The sequence below is a fragment of the Oryzias melastigma genome, linkage group LG7 (genome assembly GCF_002922805.2).
Source record: "Oryzias melastigma strain HK-1 linkage group LG7, ASM292280v2, whole genome shotgun sequence".
NCBI lineage: Eukaryota > Metazoa > Chordata > Actinopteri > Beloniformes > Adrianichthyidae > Oryzias > Oryzias melastigma.
The window spans coordinates 3,655,199-3,673,078 of NC_050518.1; the positions used below are offsets into that span (position 1 = coordinate 3,655,199).

General features: G+C 36.7%; 3 protein-coding genes across 3 annotated transcripts; 1 reads left to right on the forward strand and 2 right to left on the reverse strand.

Moving 5' to 3' along the window:
• The first annotated feature begins 294 nt into the window (after positions 1 to 294).
• On the forward strand, positions 295 to 7,291 carry LOC112158654 (protein-glutamine gamma-glutamyltransferase 2). The gene is made up of 15 exons (XM_024292104.2): positions 295 to 370; positions 626 to 811; positions 884 to 1,117; positions 1,957 to 2,075; positions 2,209 to 2,337; positions 3,462 to 3,630; positions 3,885 to 4,017; positions 4,128 to 4,231; positions 4,341 to 4,429; positions 4,521 to 4,674; positions 5,004 to 5,092; positions 5,379 to 5,562; positions 5,666 to 5,826; positions 6,138 to 6,274; positions 6,972 to 7,291. Exons 1-15 carry the CDS (start codon positions 361 to 363, stop codon positions 7,117 to 7,119), a joined length of 2,046 nt encoding a protein of 681 aa, XP_024147872.1. The 5' UTR covers positions 295 to 360; the 3' UTR covers positions 7,120 to 7,291.
• A 604-nt stretch (positions 7,292 to 7,895) lies between these two features.
• On the reverse strand, positions 7,896 to 9,215 carry LOC112158655 (DELTA-stichotoxin-Hcr4b). Its single transcript, XM_024292105.2, has 3 exons — positions 9,071 to 9,215; positions 8,713 to 8,808; positions 7,896 to 8,503 (listed from the first exon to the last, which is right to left on the reverse strand). The coding sequence occupies exons 2-3, from the start codon at positions 8,778 to 8,780 to the stop codon at positions 8,077 to 8,079; spliced, it is 495 nt and encodes a 164-aa protein (XP_024147873.1). The 5' UTR covers positions 8,781 to 8,808; positions 9,071 to 9,215; the 3' UTR covers positions 7,896 to 8,076.
• A 1,345-nt stretch (positions 9,216 to 10,560) lies between these two features.
• On the reverse strand, positions 10,561 to 16,824 carry rprd1b (regulation of nuclear pre-mRNA domain containing 1B). Its single transcript, XM_024293972.2, has 7 exons — positions 16,192 to 16,824; positions 14,989 to 15,118; positions 14,644 to 14,777; positions 13,987 to 14,105; positions 13,210 to 13,336; positions 12,017 to 12,192; positions 10,561 to 11,794 (listed from the first exon to the last, which is right to left on the reverse strand). The coding sequence occupies exons 1-7, from the start codon at positions 16,340 to 16,342 to the stop codon at positions 11,645 to 11,647; spliced, it is 987 nt and encodes a 328-aa protein (XP_024149740.1). The 5' UTR covers positions 16,343 to 16,824; the 3' UTR covers positions 10,561 to 11,644.
• Positions 16,825 to 17,880: the final 1,056 nt, after the last annotated feature.

Consider the following 17,880-nt stretch of genomic DNA (forward strand, 5'->3'; position numbering starts at 1 on the left):
TAAGTTGTTGTCTTGCCACTCAGCACTTTAGTAGCTTAAATTCAACTTAGATTTTTTATTACATGTCTGCTAAGAAGCTATAACTTTTTTTGTCCACAGATAAACACACCAGTAATGTGGAGACACCTCTGAATTAATATGTTCCCCCATAATCAATCTCAGTATTTTCATTTGAATGCAAAAAGGGAAGCATGGCTGAAACTAAAAACAGAATTTCTGATGTAATGAGCATACTAAGTCAGATGATCAGATTTCACGTGCTACAAATATCCCTGACTGCTCCTCTGGGTTTATAGGCGGTAAGCTCAGAGTGAAGAGTCACAGAGCACAAGTGTCAAAGACAGTAACTTCAGCACAGACATGAATCAAGGTAAGAAGAAAAGTTTCATCTTTTTTTGCAATTTGCAATCATGAGATAAGTATTTCTGCACACTCTCTGCTTTCACTAGTGTTAGTTTGACAGTCTGATGAAATCTGATGAGAGGAAACACGAGTGACATTAGATCTGTCAGATCTTAGCAGTGAAAATACCCTGAAGGCATTGCTGCGTGCTTCATATGATCAGTCAACTGTAAGGAGTCTTTAGTTCTCCTGAAAAGATTCCTTTTCTTTTCGCTTCATGCAGTTTTCAACGTTGAGCGTTGCGACCTGAATATTAAGACCAACAACAGCAGCCATCACACGGAGCTGTTTGGAGGTGAACGCTTGATCGTCAGGAGGGGACAGCCCTTCAGCATCACCTTACACCTGTCGTCAGCCAGCAAAGACATCAACGTGACTGACAGCAGCCTTACATTTATAGTTGAAACTGGTACATCCCTCTTTTAATCATATTTTTGTGTAAGCTCATCATAACAGTTACAGTCAATATTTGTCTTTCCAGGTCCACTACCCAGAAAGGAATCTGACACAAAAGTTATCTTCCATTTACAAGAGTCCACCGTGGAGACTGAGTGGAGCGCATCAGCCACCAGGGATCCATCTGGAAACACACTAACTGTTTCTATCACCTCTTCTCCAAACGCCCCCATAGGGGTGTATTCTCTCACTGTAGACCAGTCAGGTCAGAAGATAAGTTTAGGAAACTTCATTCTACTTTTCAACGCTTGGTGCACACGTAAGTCAACAAAAAAATTTAAAAAAGGTGTATTTTAAAAGTCCGACTCCTATCATCTTATGATGTATTGTGAAAACATTATTATGATTTTGTTGTTTTTAGTCAAAATCAAAAAGTACATCTTTTTCCAAGACAAAGTGGTGGTAACTCGTTAGAAATTCACCTCTGAGTTGTGCTGTGGTGTTAACATCCATCTGTTAACACTCTATCCTGCTAGTTTACAGCCCCTCACACCCCCAACCTAACATTACTGGTGTAACAAAAATGGCGAGCAATATCGGAGCTATCCAGACGTACATGTTTGAGTCGAATGCCAGTTCGGATGAGGAAAGCAAAAACGTTCATGGATCTATTTGTCTGCATGCATCAATGGAGCTCAGCAGGGAGCTTTTGGTTTGCCGTTCAATAGGATTGGGCAACTCCTGGCCAACTCCTCCTACTCTGGCACGTTTTAGTTGGCTGGACACACCTGAACCAGCAAATCAGTCAAGAGTCGGGCTTGGACATCTGAAAATCATGCAAATATACCAGTCCTTGAGCTGTTAGTCCGTGCTAGAGTTGCTGGTATGTCACATCAACAAGCTTTTTCCAACTGCATTTTTTTTTCTGCTCCTGATTCAGAATGATTTGTGTTAAAAAAAATACTCAGAAATGCAGTTTTAATCTTAGTTTTCTTTGTATATGTCCTCCATTAATAGAAAATGCAACAAAAACATGATTAAAAACACCAAAAACAAGACTTAAAAACAAAACTTACTTTGGTTTATGTTTATCCTGTTTTATCCATTATTTAAATGTCTATGGTTTAAAAGTTTTGGTGTTTTGTCTGTAACAAACAGGAGACACTGTTTATTTGAAATCCGAGTCAAAAAGGCTGGAGTACGTCCTCTCACAGCACGGGCAGATCTTCAGAGGAACATATAAAAGAATCAAAGGAACACCCTGGAACTTTGGACAGGCACGATAACCCTTTCTTTTGTTCTATGGTCTCATTGATCATCTGTGCTGTTTTATAGATTTTCAATCACAGCTTTCATCATGAGCGTGTAGAGCATTCTGCCTCATCGACTTCTCCTTGTGTTTGTCTGCAGTTTGAACCTGGAGTATTGGACATCAGTCTGAAGATCCTCGATGACAATCCCAAATTTGTGTCTGATGCAGACAAAGATATTTCCTCCAGGAGAGATCCCGTCTATGTCACAAGGGTGCTGAGCGCCATGGTAAAAATACAACTGAACACATCAAGACAACAGCTATTCTAAATAAGATAGTTAAACAGGCTGAGGTACCCTCTTCTAATGATTTGGACTTAATTGTTTGTTTTAATGTTTCATCTGGTACTCTGTAAGCTGATATCACTTTTGACATTTGTGTCCTGGTCATACAAGTCTGCAGTGGATGCATTCTTTGGCAAGACAAGTATTTTTATGTGGCTCCAAGCAACCAGTGAGGAATGAATCTGTACAAAAACAAGTTCTAAAATGCTAAAGTACCAGATAAACAGTGCAACTCGTGTATTTTATAGTTCCACGCTCTAAATACCTCGATAAGTAGTTTTTTTTTATTTTATTTCTTATTGAAGCAAAGTAAAGTGCACATATGGTTGCATAAAAAATGCAACTTAAAAAAAAAAAAACATTTAATATCCACTTTGAATTTCTCTAACTTGCTTACTTTCAGCTTTTGTTTCCCGAGTAAACTTATGGCACATTCTTTATATTTACAAAGATTCACATTCAGTTAAGCAGTATTTTTTTTAACAATAGGTAACAGAAAACACAATAAGTACAGTTCAACCGGCAAATCAACAAACAATATCAACAAACCAGAGGGTTACAATATATATATATGAATTTAAAAAAGTAAAAAAAAAAATGCAGTTTCTTTAGAAAGCTTAATGTCCTTGAGGCCTTCAGATTTTGCACGTGTTCTATTGTTTTATGATTTTAGGTCCAGATAAAATAAATTAAAATAGTTGTGAATTAGGCCATGTACCTTTGAACAAATTTACAGACTAACGCAAATAAAAATGATGTTTTTAGTGTTTTTAACAGGTTCTTGTGGTATTTTATTGATAATGGATGACATTCTTTCTTCAAATTGGTAAATAGACAGACTTGCTCCATTTCAATGTTCACACCCACAACTCAAAGCTGAATATCTAATAAGACCCTAGAAAACTACACGTTTTGATTTTGACTAAAAACAGCATAATTCTAATTAAAAGACCACTGGGAATGCTTTTAAAATAGGGCAAAAAATGATTAGAATGGGATTTTATGCACGTGGAACAGTACCATAATGAAGGATTAATGCAATGCTCTGTTCTTTGCTATCCCAACAGATCAACAGCAATGATGACAGGGGTGTGCTGGTCGGAGAATGGGAGGAGTTTTCAGGTGGTACTCATCCTGCACTGTGGACGGGCAGCAGGGAGATTTTGCAGCAGTGGGCAAAAAGTGGTCCAGTCCGCTACGGCCAGTGTTGGGTGTTTGCATCTGTTGCATGCACAGGTTGGAGCTGAATGTATGCAGCACATTTAAAACTCTGTGGATTCTCTTAAAATCCGTCAGTATATCCAGTTTTTTATTCAGAACATTGCAACTTTAGGCTTCAAATCCTCAAACCTCCTGCTCTGCCAATAAATCCAGTCTTACTATCCATATTTTACTTGTGGACTCTCAACATGGCTGGTGTTTAATACATTCTTATGCTGCCTTCACGTGTTTTGTTCAAAGAATGATTTCTTTTTGTCTCTCTTCCTCAGTGTGCCGTGCATTTGGTATCCCATGTAGAGTTGTCACTAACTTTGGATCAGCTCATGACACCAACGCCAACCTGGTGATTGAGAACCTTTATGACGAAAATGGGGAAAGAATTTATGGAGAGGATTCAGTTTGGTGAGTTCACATCCAGGCGTGTCACAACATAAACCTTTAACAAACTCACTGTTTTCAGTTGTGACAAGCTGAAGTAAACAGGTTATCGTGGTCACACGTTTCTTCTCCAGGAACTTCCATGTTTGGGTGGATTGCTGGATGAGCCGTCCAGACTTAGGGAAAGAGTTTGACGGGTGGCAAGCTTGTGATCCCACTCCACAGGAGACGAGCGATGGTAAATAACCAACATTTGATGGAGAACAAAGAGAAATGATTTCATGGCTGGATTGAGAACTTGATACTCAAACTCCAAACATCTACTCCTGGATGTGTGATGCTATCAGGTGTTTTTTGTTGTGGACCGGCTTCACTGAGAGCAGTCAAGGAAGGAGAGATGACGATGAAGTATGACACACCTTTTGTCTTTGCAGAGGTGAGTTTCAGCTTCAGTCTTTCTAGAAGAAAAACAACTTAATATTCACTATAATTTGTTGAAATTAAAATAATAGTTTTTTTGTGTTGAGGTCAATGCAGATGTTGTGGACATGGTGCGCCTGAGCACAGGAGACTTTGTTAAGTTCGGTGGATCCACAACGTCTGTGGGACGTTTCATCAGCACTAAAGCCGTGGGCTCGAGCGACAGACACGACATCACGCATCAGTACAAGTTTGCAGAAGGTACCACACACTGGATCAATTTAATCTGTAAACTGTGTTAAATATAGCCTCCTCCTGAAACCTATTTTTATTATTAAAAAAAGTCAATTAAAAAAACAAAAAGTAATGACAAGAAAAAGAAAAGAAAAAAGAGAAAATTCAAATAAAAAAAAATGGATCAAGAGAAGGACTATGACAGAGTATTAGAGCTAGCTTATAAACAAATAAAAAAAATAAAAAATGAACAAAAGCCAAACTGTGACTCTTAGGGAACACTTTTTGAAATGAATAAAACCTCAGTTTTCCTTGCATAGTGTGCAGATGTTGAACACTGACTTGTTTGCGTTAAGGTTCAGAAGAAGAGAGGCGGGTTTACGAGAGGGCCCAACATCACAACAAGCTACAGAAGAGAGGAGAAGAGCCAGGGCTTCATCTCAAGGTTTAACACTGATTTTTTTTGTCCTAGTCTTTACATTTATGAACAAAAGTGAAGATATTTGTGTGCAGATATAGTACACTGACCTTTACAGGAAACACCAATGACGGAGCCTAAATTATTTTCCCGAAAGACAGAACTTTGATTAAAAGCGGAGCAGCACCTGAAGATCGAGTCATCCATCAAGTCTAAAGAGTAGCCTGATAACATTAACCCTGATTTCCTTCAGATGATTTTATGTGACTTTTTTACCTCTAAAGCAAATAAAAGCTTTTGATTCTGCTTTTAGATAAAGTTGGCTGACAACATGCTTGTGGGCTCCAGCTTTGAGGTGTACGCCATCCTCAAAAACAACTGCATGGCGGCGAGGACCTGCACATTCCTCTTCTTTGCCAGAGCTGTCGGCTACAACGGGAAATTAGGAGACAGCTGTGGGTTTTCATCTGATAAAGTGGAGGTGCCTTCTGGAGAAGGTAGATTAAAAACATTTTAAAAAATCCCTAGAGAAGAATTCAAAGTAGGTTTAATCTTGGATTAATTCTACATATAAAAGTGAAAGTTTTTGTGTGTTTTCAGAGAAGCGTCTTTACCTCAAACTGGATTATAACATCTACAGATCAGCGATCACCTCCGACAGACTGATCCAACTGTCAGCTCTGACAGTCGACAAGGAAACCATGGATTATCGAAAGGCTGAGAAGACCATTGTGCTGGATGAACCGGACATTCACATCAAAGTGAGAATTAAAATGACATTTACAACATCTGAGCAAATCATTTTATTCTATTGCAAAAAAAATACTGAAATTGAAATATGTTTGGATGGAGAATATATTGAAAAATTAGTCATTATTCCTATGAGAACAGACAAAAACAAAAAATAATTGTATTTTATTCTACTGATATCTTTTATTCCTTTGGGACACTTCCACTCAATAGTTTTCCTGCTTGTTTAAAGTTTATCATATTAAAACAAAATAGATATAAAAGATAGTATAGGCATTTTCAGCTTTAGAATGAATCATAAAACGTGAACTTCTCCCTGCAGCTGGTGGGTGAAGCCACAGTGAACCAGCCTGTGATGGCAGAGCTGATCCTGTTGAACCCTCTGCCAGAACCTCTGCAGGACTGCAGCTTCACCCTCGAGGGCATCGGCCTCACCGGAGACAAACCCCAAACAGCAAAGTATGGAACACTTGTTACTATCCTGGTGGGCAAACTTTTTGACTCATGGGCCACAAAGGGTTCTAAAATTTGACAGATTGGCCAAACCAACAGTAGATACGTGGAGTATTTTGGTAACCCAAATTATAAGAGAAGAAAAAAACATGGAATCTGGACAAAAACATGGTTTAATTAGAATGAAAATTACTATACATTTTTAAAAGAACATTGCACCAATGGGCTGATGTCCCACATCATATGCTGCGTTCAAGTGGTGTTGGAATGATCGGAAAAATGCCTGTCCAACCCAGAAAATACAGAAAAACAACAAATCTCCCAAAACCACATAAATGCTAAATAACTTTCTGCACCGAGACCGTGTTGTTTCCGTACACCATCAATGGGAAGACACCAGAATTGCAGGGAAAATAAAACTATTCAGGATATCAATATAATTTATTCCAGTTTGGTGAGCCAGATTAAATAACATATGCCCCACAGGCTGTAGTTGGGCCACCACTTATAGGCAGTTTTTTTTTCCTTTGCTTCTTTTAAAAAACAGTTTTTTAATTCATTCCAATTTAACTTTATCAGCAGAATCTGTGTGGTGATAACTTCTGATGAATTGTTAGGTTGTACACAGTCAGCTCAGGACTAAATATTGATTTTGTATCCCTTTTAGCAGAACACGTTGCTCATTGTTGACTGTTTTTTACAGAGTTGGGACTGTGGGCTCCAAACAAGAAGCCACGGCTCGTGTTGAGCTGAAACCTTCGGTTGCTGGTTCCACCGTGCTCCTGGTGAACTTTGACAGTGACAAGCTCAAGAACATTAAGAGTTTCATTAATGTTGTGGTGAAGGAATGAACACGTCAGCTTTTGCTGCTGTGGCTTGAATAAAAGAGTAATTTTTGGAAATAATAGGTGGCTAACTTTGGCTATATGACTGTTTGAACTCCAAGCTTGGACGTGCAGTGAATGTTATGTAATAAGCCGGAGATGCAACATAAATGAAGTTCCATGCACTGATAATTGCAGTTGAAATCTCAACTATTCAGAAAACATCAGTGCTGGTCGTCAGAACAGCATTAATTATGATAGGTTAAAAAATTGCACATTAACTGTTGTATTCTGCAAAAATGAAAGTGAATAGAAGTTTAATCAGTATCATAAAACTATGAAAATAGAATATAAAATACATATTTTTGTTTTGGTTTACACTAATGTGAGCTATGTGCATGAGAATATATAATTAGTGCCAATAAAATTAGGCAAAATAATAATGTTGCACATTGAAAAGTTTGTGGGTAAGAATGAAATTGTGGTCTGACAGCACCAAGAAACAGTTTGAAAGGAAAATACTCTTCTATTTTTTCAGATAAAATTATATTTGGTATGAAGTCTACATAAGTAGATTTGGAAAAACCATTGAAAGGAATTTGATGCTTGTAACATCAACTTTCAATCAAATTACTCAGAATAAAATGTAGCAACTGAGAAATGAGGTGCACTTTGTGAGAAGGAGATGGAATAAGGAGGACAACACGTGTCCTTTCTGCTCACAAATATACACATATATGTGTTGATTCGGAGGAGTACATTTTGTAAAGGTACACAATCACATTTGGGTCATTATGACAAAATCTGTTATCTCAGTTCCAATATTTTACTGAACTTAATTTTTCCACTTGTTTATTTTTGGAAAAATGACATCTTAAACAGTTCTGCACAAAGACTTCCTTTGCAATAATGAAACATTGCTAAATCCCAATAATTTAAGCAGGTATTTAGCTGACAATGTCAAGCGATGTTATGCGTTTAGACTTAATAAATGCCAGTATCACTGATGTCCACTCTCAGGACGGCTTCAACGGAGTCGGTCATGGAGGCACTGACAACAACGAAGTCACTTTCATAAGAAATACACGAACCATCAGCCTTTCCTCTGACAAAATGAGTCTCACTTCCATTGTACATACTGTTAAAAAGACGGTGGTCGCACTTCTTCTGCTTTCCAAAAAATCCCACAGCAAACCAGTTGCAGAAAAGGTTTCGATCGTAGGGCACGGAGAACATTACCGCCATGACATGGTTGTAGTCGTTCAAGTCGGCATTGAAAAGGTCGTAGGTGAAGACACCAACGGCTCCTGTCGCGGTTCCTGTTGTCTTGTTGAAAAGGGTCCTGACAGCAGAGCAGGGCCCGATCATGGGGGGCAGAGGGATCTCACAGTGGCCGCTCTCCAGGAACAGCCTGGAAATGAAGATGTGAGGGATCAGGGAGTGAGGAGACGATCAGTGCAGGTTATCATCAGTAGAACACACTCTATTCAGGTGAAGAGCTGAGGTAGGGCTTTTTGGTGTTTAGTTGTTGCAACAAATGTGCAAACTGCAATCTACAACTACAGCTGAAGACGTGACTGTCCTAAAACGAAAAACTAACAAAAAGTCAACCGTATTCACCTTGGTTGGGATAAAGTGTAGTTGTTAGAGTTGTTGCTTATCTCAACAGAGCATTTTCGTTGCGGCATGTTGATGAAAGAGTTTCTCCACGGGTTGCTGTAAAACAGAAACAAGATGTTTTCAGGAATAAGCTTGAAAAACAACAAGAAGAAAAAAAATCTCACAACTAAAACCACAGAAGAGATTTTTAAATGCTTAAAACTGTTAAAACAAAAAGTAATGGAGACAGTGACAGTCATGTGTCTGGAGAACAATTTTATGCTTTTTGTAAAAATTATTTGGTGTGAACCAAAACAACTCATATGGATATGTACGTCATTGAATATGTGGATTTGTTGAGAGCAAATAAATAACTTACCGTTTCTGAGATTTTCCAAGTCGTATTATAAGCTGGAAGAGTTAAGATCCGGACTAAAGCAGAATGTTGAGAAGAGTTCCACAGGAGCTCCAAACAGCAGAATTTATTGAGTCTGCTAATCAGTTCCTGTAGGAGCCAATGGACTCCATCCTTATCATCCAGTCTGTATCAGCATGAGTGGTCAAGCTCTCGTCACCAATACTGTCAGTTGATTCAATCAATTTCAGCGTCTGTTGAAAACTTTACATTGTTCAAATGCCTTTGAATGGATTTAAAGAATGTTTTTAATAGAATTTTACAAAGCCGTTGCCTCAAGGATTTCTTTCAAGAGTCACTTTAGGCGCAACTACTTCAAGAGAATCCTCAAATGTTGAGGGGTCGTTTCTTGCAAATTTGAAAGGATCAGGGTTAAAACAACAGAAGAACATTAGATTACTTTCTTGGGTTTTAAAATAAATGCAAGCAACTTTTTTAATGTCTCTAAAAACATCACTTTTTTGTGGAAAAAAATTGATTTTCTTACACAATTTTTGGGTGAAAAATTACTTCCACACTACAAACAAAAAAAGTTTTGTTCAATTTGTCATCATCCAGTGTTTGGATGCAAATTAAATAATTTTGTTGTTGTAACCAGAAGGAGATGTAAAATGAAGCAGAGAATGTCCAAATATGTGCAAGAAAAAGAAAAAAGTGAGCAACAGCAAACTACAGCCATGAAAAATGTGCACAGACTTTAACAAGAACAGAAAGAACAATTAAGTGGTATTTAATTACATAATATTTTATATTTTGTATTAAATGACAATTTCTGGACTAAATAAACCCTTGTTACTTCATTACTCACATTTTGGTTCAGTGGAACCATAGGTGACTGATTTAACAAGTTAAAAAAAACAAGTTAAGTTCCCTTTAGAATCTGTATGCAAGTAGAAAAAAAGTAAAATTTCATTTAAATTACAATTAAATTACATTGCTCAGTCTCCAATTTAAAAACAATTTATCCAGTAATCAATTACTCTTTGAAAGTAATTTACATCACATGGTGAAGTATACATTAACTGCACAGCACAAGGGTTGAGGTGTGATTCTATATTGTTAGAATAGACCACATAATCAACGTTTACTCGGGTACTAAATAGGTTTTCATGTTATCCTGCTGTGGGTCTGCAATGAGATGGTAAGTTTCAACATTTCCTAAACAGGATTTGCATCATTAATTTAAGATTTAAAAGTATCTATTATGTTGTTTTATTTAAAAAAAGACTTTCAAGTTTTCACTTACTTATGAAAAATCTTTAACTGAGTAGAATTTTAAGAGGGACTTATGATAAAGTCAGAGAATTGTTCTTTTCTAAATAAAAAAGTAATAATTTTACTTTAATAGATCATAAATGAGGAAAAAGTATTTAAAGAAGACGTGGAACTTTAGGTTTGATGCTTTCAGTAAATTCAAGAAATTTTACAGAAAAGAAAATAAAACACTGCAAAAATACAGCTGTTAAACCTTTAATTGCATTACTTCCTCAAACATGGAAACCTGAGATTCAAGAATCATCCATTCAAATAAAATGGTTACCCACAATTTTCATGGCTTTGAATGCAAATGAAAAACTTTTCAATTCATTGTAGAAAAAAATGACATTCCAGCCAAACACTCTGTCTTTGTTAATAACATTTGCTGTAATAACTCTTTAAAAAAAACAAGTCGATTCAGATTTTTTTGTGCTTCATGTTTTCCTCCCAAAGAATATTGACCTCGAGTTTTACATCATAATTGTCATTTTCAAAGGTATTTTATTCTTGAGTTTCAGTTTCATAAAACCACACACCATTTCAATGCTGTTCTGAACAAACTAAGTCCTAGCAAAGAACATCATCTCCATGTTTCAAGCTTCTCCTCAGAAGGCGAAAAAGTTAACCGCGCACTTATCCGTATCTTAAAAAGTACTTTTTCTTTTTTTTGCAAGTGAGCACAAAAACAGCAGTTGACTTTAAAACATCCATAAATTTGGTTTCTTCCGGTGTTTCGGTGACTGATTGTTTTGAGTAACAGCTCTTAAAACAACCTAAAAGCAAAAAAACTTGAACCTGGTTGACATTTTCTCCAGCTGAAAAGAAAAAAAGGCCCATTCTGACAGTGTTGAAAGGCTACCAAATAACAGACATGAACAAAACTAACTCTTTGTGATGAAGCCAGAACTAAAAGTCATTCAAAAAAAACAAAAAGGCCCATCTTTGTTTTTTTTTTCTCAAAAACTATGGCCGGCATTTAAAAGAAATAAAATCAATCAGGAAACAATCTTCCAGGCTGGTGGGTTAGAATCCTTTTTAATCAATCCAGATGTAAAGAGTCTCATTTCTCTTTGTCAGAGCATTTTTTAAACCAAAACCTATTATAAAAACGCCCCTTCCTCCTCAATCTGCAGGTTCTAGACACTAGGGGGAGCTGGCTGTTCTTCTGCTGAGCTTCTTCCCACGCGTCCCTTTTGGGCTGGACACACAGCTGAGGGTCAAACGAGGTTCTGACTTGGGTAGGGCCACACTGGGGGTTTAATGGGACACGGGCCCCCTCCCTCAGTCGGTGGAGAAGAGGTCTCCAGCTGAGGGGAGCGGAGCTAGACCCCCGGTCACGTTGGGTAGAAGGGACAGGTCGGGGAGACTCTGGATGTGAGATTTCAGCTCTTTTCTCACTTGAGTCACCCGCGCTAGTTTCTGCTTATATTCCTGCAAAGAAGATGTTACATGTATTAATGTTCTGTTCTAAGATCTAAAATGATTAGTGGAGATTCTCATTCATCATAAAGCATTTTTTTATCAAATGCAGGAACCATATACATAACAGTTTACATTTCTGTAGGAAAACTTAAAGAATATTGGCCAAAACCAAAAACCAATTCTACCTTTTAAATTAAAAAAAAGTCTCTTTCTTAGATTGCTGTGTTTTACCTCTAGTTTCTTCTCTCTCTCCATGAGCGCCTCCTTCTGGCTGCCGATATATTCCGTCAGCATTCTTGCCAGCTGCCGGCGGTCCTCCAGCTCCGCAGCCAGCCTACCGTTGTACTCAGCCAGCAGCAGACAGGCCTCATCCACCGTCTTGGACAGTTTGTCTGCTGCTTCCTTGTCTGGATGAAACCGAGGGCAGAAAAAAATCAAACGATCCTGAAAAGGCTGATGACTACAAGTCTCAACGTGAAGTATTCAAATCAATACATCTGTAGTTTTGTGGAGTAGTTATTAGCAAGGATTTATTTAAAATTATATAATAATAAATCTGATCTTCTAAAAATTTGACATTTAGAGTATATACATCTAAAAAATTAGAATATCATGAAAAAGTGTATTCATTTGAATAATTCCATTAAAAAAATGAACTTTCATAGAATATAGATTCACGGTTTCATTGATTTGTTGGTTTCAAGTATTTATTTTTACATAAATTGGGGTTCCAGCTCATAAAACCCAAGAAAACAGGATTTCAGAAAATAATACTGTGGAGAAAACAACATTTTACATCTGTTTTTCCAAAAAGATAAAGACAGAGATAATTGTCACATCAAATCAATAAAAAATTTCAAATGATATAACCATCTTTAAAGCTTCAATACTATGAACAGGGCCCAGGTCCTGCTGAAAGATTAAATCTGCATTTCCATCCAGATCCTCAGCAGAATCATGAAGTGTTCAGAACTTTCTGGTAGACTGCTGCAGTGATTTTGGATTCTAAGGTCAGCGCTGAACACTGCAGCCTAAACCATGACACACTGCAAAACTTGGGCAGATTTCTCCAAAATATTTTAATTTTCTGAAATCCTGTTTCTGTTGGTTCTATGATTTGGATTCCCAATTTATATGTAAAAAAAACCCAAATAAATACTTGAAATCAATAAAACAGTGAGCCACGAATCTAAACTCTATAAAAATTAAATGTTTTGAATGGAATTATGGAAATAAATACATTTTTCCATGATATTCTAATTTTTTGTAAAGGGTCTGTATTTATTCAATTTCAAAATGTAACTGTGTGTGTTATTTATATATCTTATAAACACTGTTATTAACTTTGGTTGTGAACCAGCATTAAACTGAATTAAGCTGAATGAATACCAGTCTGGTCTGTTTCTGAAATGATGTCCACTTACCTGTAATCTTCTCCAGCAGAGAAACGTCTTGGACCTCCTGCGGCAGCGAGGCGATCTTCTGACGAACGGCTGCATCACCTGAAGCAGCGTTCTCCAAGTCCTGCAGGGCCTTCACCAGCTCCTCCGTCTGGAAAAACGAGACAGGTAAGTCACTGAGACGAATAAATTGATGACATTTTTTAAATATCAACATGAAATGTTTAAAAAGTTATGAAGGAAAAGAAAAAAAGGTCAGTTTTTGTTTAACGCTGTTCTATTACGTAGACTTCTAACATATAATATATGAAAACGAAGCTTCCGTTACAGAAACATTTGCAGACAAATGATGCATGCTGCAGCCCAAAAGGTTTTAGAAAAACACAGGTGAACATTTCAACTGGAAACTTAAGAATTCACAAAATATGAAGAAAAGATTAAAGCCGTAAATCCCTTCCAAAATGTCACAAACAGAAAATGCTTTTGTGTGTTGTTTCTATATAAGATGCCTAAAATTAATTATTACGTCAGTTTGATTATTTAATCAAGCTTTCCAATGACTTGTAGCCACAGATTTGAAGTTTTTGGAAGCAAACATTTTTTTCAGTTTATGTTTGTTAGTTGAAAACACCCCCTGCTTTAACTTATAACACAGTCAGACCCAATGGTTAAAATTTCAATAAATGGTCATATTATCATATTTTAAACCTAGAAAAACAAAGGCAAAATAAAAAAGTGTAGCTTTGGTTTAACTTTGCATTAAACTTTACATATATGTAGGAGGAAAGCAGTCATTCTAACCAGCTGGGTGGCAGAGGCCTCCGTGTTTCGAGGTGAGATGTGACTTCTGTAGTCGTCATCATCGTCTTCATCGTCTTCCTGGATCTTCTGGTAGCTTCGTTTCACAGCTTTCTTATCCTCTGTAGCATCAGACCACAGCAAATATTAACATCTTATGAGAACAACACAAGACTGGCTAAAAAAAAAACTCTATTTAAAGTGTCCATTTAATTTAACATGAAGCTAAGACATTTAATATCATTATAAAAATGCAAGTATTGTGCAGATTCGCAACGTTAAACACAAATGCACTTTGTATGAAAGAAAACACTGTTACAACCTTCATAAGTGGAGGATTATCTACAATATAGTGTAACACAATATTAAACATCATAAATATGAATGCATCAAATTATTGTTAGAAAGCAGATTCACTTTTATTTGCATATATAGTGAAACAAATTGTTACAAATCATCTCAAATGTGCGCCATTGAAAAGTGGATGATTGCAACAAGTTATGCATATATACAAATAATAAATTAAAAAACTAAATAGTTTATAGCAATTAAACATAAGCTTATATATATCTAGAAACTAATTTTTCCTCTCGTCTTTAAAGCTGAATATTTTGGAGTCTCTTTGAAGATCTCATGAGTAAAAGTGATTTGCTGTCTAACCTGAGGGCCTGGGGCTGTTCGAGTCCTCTATGGCAAGCTTGAGCTGCTGGATGAAATCACTTCTATAAAGGCTCCTCTCCTTCCAGATGTTTAGAAGTCTCTCCATGGGTTTTTTGCAGCTGTCTTCTGCCTCTCTGTGGAGAGTCAACAAATCATGTCAATGAAAGTCAAAGAATCTATTAAAAGCCTATTTATTAATAGATCTATATTCATATTACTGCTTTTTATTCTATTACTTTGAAAGATGCTGCCAGAAAAAGAGGTTCGAATCAGTAACAGCAGCAGAAAACTCACTAATAAATGGGTCTAAAAGCTATTTTTGAAACATTAAAGGGGAAAACAGACCTGGCAACATGGGAGCAAGCATCCACAAGTACAGACTCAAAGTCTTTGGTGAATTCTGGTCCTTTTTTCTTGCTGTTCTGAATAACATCATTTGCCAGATAAAGGAAAGTCAGCTTCCGGCTGCTTTTAGCTGAAATAAAGAGAAACAACATATTTGCAAAGGTATATTTCATTTTTCCAGTGATTGTTTTGATGGTACAGTACTGATCAGTCAACCAGTTAATTGTTAGACAGTAGCTTCTGAAAGATCAGTCACAATGAACAAAAAAGTAAAGAAATGCATTCCTTTAGATATTCAGCTGTCAAGCTATTGGCACAAATATAATTCACAAAACACTGGGCATCCCCACCATCCATCTTTTTACACGCTCTCCAACTAGCTTACAGCCCCTCACACAACAAAATAGCATTTCCGGTGTAATAAAAACTGTAAGCAATATCAGAGCTATCCAGCTGTGCAGTTTTCAGCCAGATGCCAGTCTGAATGACGAAGACGGACATGGATTTACTCATCTACAAATGGATGCATCAGAGTGGGGCGGAGCAACAAATTTTCTGCATAATAAATAAGCTCTTTTTCAGACTGTATTTTGTCATCTGCTCCCAATTCACAATAATTTTAATAAAGACATACTCAGAAATGCAATTTTATGCTTACTTTTCATAATATTTGTCCTCCATCGTAAGAAAAAATGCAACAAAGGCATGTTAAAAACACCAAAAACACAAATGTCAGCGAATTGTGTCTTTAAAACAAAGACAAGTCTAAGGAAGGGTTCATTTATGGGCATCACATGAAAGCTGTACACATTAAGCGCAATACATCCAGAGATCCTTTTTAATGAAAGTGAAAAGGCTGAAAAGTCCTTTGAATGAGGGTTCTTGAATGAAATGTGACCTATTGTTTTTTATATCAAACACTATAACAACATATTACTACGTTATTACTATCCAAAACATAATGTATACTTTTATGCAAACTGGGGGAAATGTATTTGTATTTTTTTAATAAAGTATATTTCTTTATATTCAAAGTAAGAAGCATGGGTGAGTTTAATTGGTTTAGTGCATAAAGCTCCTTAAGCATTCTGTATTCCTTTCAGAATAAAACTTCCTAACCCAACTTTGTAAACATTGCTAACCTACAGAAATCTCTAAAGCTGGGTGAGACGGAGCGCGCGCGCTGCAGAGGTCAGCTCTTACCTTTCTTCAGTTCTCGGTGCCACACTTTGACGATGAGACCCGAGTGTTTGCGGTGGTGGATGATCCAAAGGGACAGCGTCTGGACGCTCTGCTGCGAGCTGCTCAGCTCCGACAGTTTCTTCTCCAATGCCGACTCGGAGAAGGACGACATGCCGACGAGTGTCCCTGCTCCCTCTGCAACTGAACTGGCCTCGACCCGCTCCAAAAAAGCTACGGAGCTCCGCGCTGCTCCGAAGAAATTCGCTCGCTCATCAAACTGAAGTTGTCTTGATTGACTTAGACATATGCAGCATGAAACTCCCTCCTGGTAAGAACCCCCGTAACGAAACTTCCGAGTAGATCTCCAGAGAGCCGATTGTTGTTTGTTTACAGTGCTTGCTAACGCTAGCCAGCCGAGCTAAGCAGCCTCCGCGCGGAAAACTAAAACATAAATAATCTAGACTTGTAAAACCTCACAGGTAAACTAATTCACTTCTCGTTGCGGCGTATAAAAGAAAACTGCACGTTAATTTGAGGTAATAAGTTGCACTTCAGCTTTGGAAGCCTGAACTAATGAAAAAAATGCTCATCGAAAAAATGGCAGCTTGCACTTTCACACCGACATGTGCGTCGCACCGTGATGACGTCAAAGAAAGGGTCTTCCTCCTTATCGTATGGTCGGAGATGAAATAGCAGCAAAAGAAGTGACAGGTCGTGCATATAAATTGGGATAAAAATCTGGATCATTAGAAACAGTTAATGTTAAAATATCAAAGAAAATTGTGTTTTATTTGAAATACCACAGTGCATATTTCCTATTAAAACATTTTGGTAAGATTTGCTCTGGATGGACCAGTTACATTTTGTTGATCACAAGAGGAAAAAAAATCCCCTTGTTAGTGAATTATTTAGGAATATATTTTGGACTTGTATTATATTAGTTGTTAAACTCAAAAAACAATCTGATTTTCATAATAAGACATAAATTTTGGTTGTTATAATGACAACATGGACTAGAATATCATTTCTATCACATATCTGATATGTTTTTGGGGGAAATTTTATATATATGTAAGGAAATAGTCAAACTCCAAACCTACCGGTAATTTTTACCACTCTTTGGATAAATTAGTACAATATGGTAGTCTCGTTAAAAAAAAACACAATTTCAACATACATAATTGGGATAAAAGTCCAACTTTGTAGCTCATCATCATTATTATCATTTATTTTATTATTATGTTATGTGATGATTCTGTACTAAGCCTGTATATAAGGTCTTCAATACGCTGTTCTCCATCTCTATCTCTCTTTCCCTTTGGCATTCACACTTTCGTCGTATGTGTTGTTTATGAATAACATTTTTTTTAAAGAAGTGACATTTAAAATACTGAAAAAAACATTGTCTTATACAGTATATCGGTTTTAAATTTGATAAGAATTCCTGTCTTTTCTGTGAAAATGTGGTTGAAACTGTAAAATATGTTTTTTGAATGTATTCATTTTATATTATTCTGCTCTTCTTTTCATACTTGGCTGACAGATCAAATATTAGACCATTTAAATTAGAATGCCATGAAAATCAAAATGGTCTCAAGTGATAAAAAAGTAGATTTTATGATCAACTCATTGATTTACATTTTGAAATATTTTGTTCTAAACTGCAAATTCCTGAAAGTGAAACCCCACGTGAAATGGTTATTGAATCTT

Coding starts and splice junctions, on each gene's coding strand:
- LOC112158654 (XM_024292104.2), top strand. Junction 5,563..5,665: donor GGAGGTGCCTTCTGGAGAAG/GTAGATTAAAAA, acceptor GTGTGTTTTCAG/AGAAGCGTCTTTACCTCAAA. Junction 6,275..6,971: donor GACAAACCCCAAACAGCAAA/GTATGGAACACT, acceptor TGTTTTTTACAG/AGTTGGGACTGTGGGCTCCA.
- LOC112158655 (XM_024292105.2), bottom strand. CDS start 8,780: ATGCCGCAACGAAAATGCTCTGTTGAGATAAGCAACAACTCTAACAAC. Junction 8,504..8,712: donor TACACTTTATCCCAACCAAG/GTGAATACGGTT, acceptor CTTCATTTCCAG/GCTGTTCCTGGAGAGCGGCC.
- rprd1b (XM_024293972.2), bottom strand. CDS start 16,342: ATGTCGTCCTTCTCCGAGTCGGCATTGGAGAAGAAACTGTCGGAGCTG. Junction 13,337..13,986: donor AGGCCTCTGCCACCCAGCTG/GTTAGAATGACT, acceptor TCGTTTTTCCAG/ACGGAGGAGCTGGTGAAGGC. Junction 12,193..13,209: donor TCTGCTGGAGAAGATTACAG/GTAAGTGGACAT, acceptor GGTTTCATCCAG/ACAAGGAAGCAGCAGACAAA.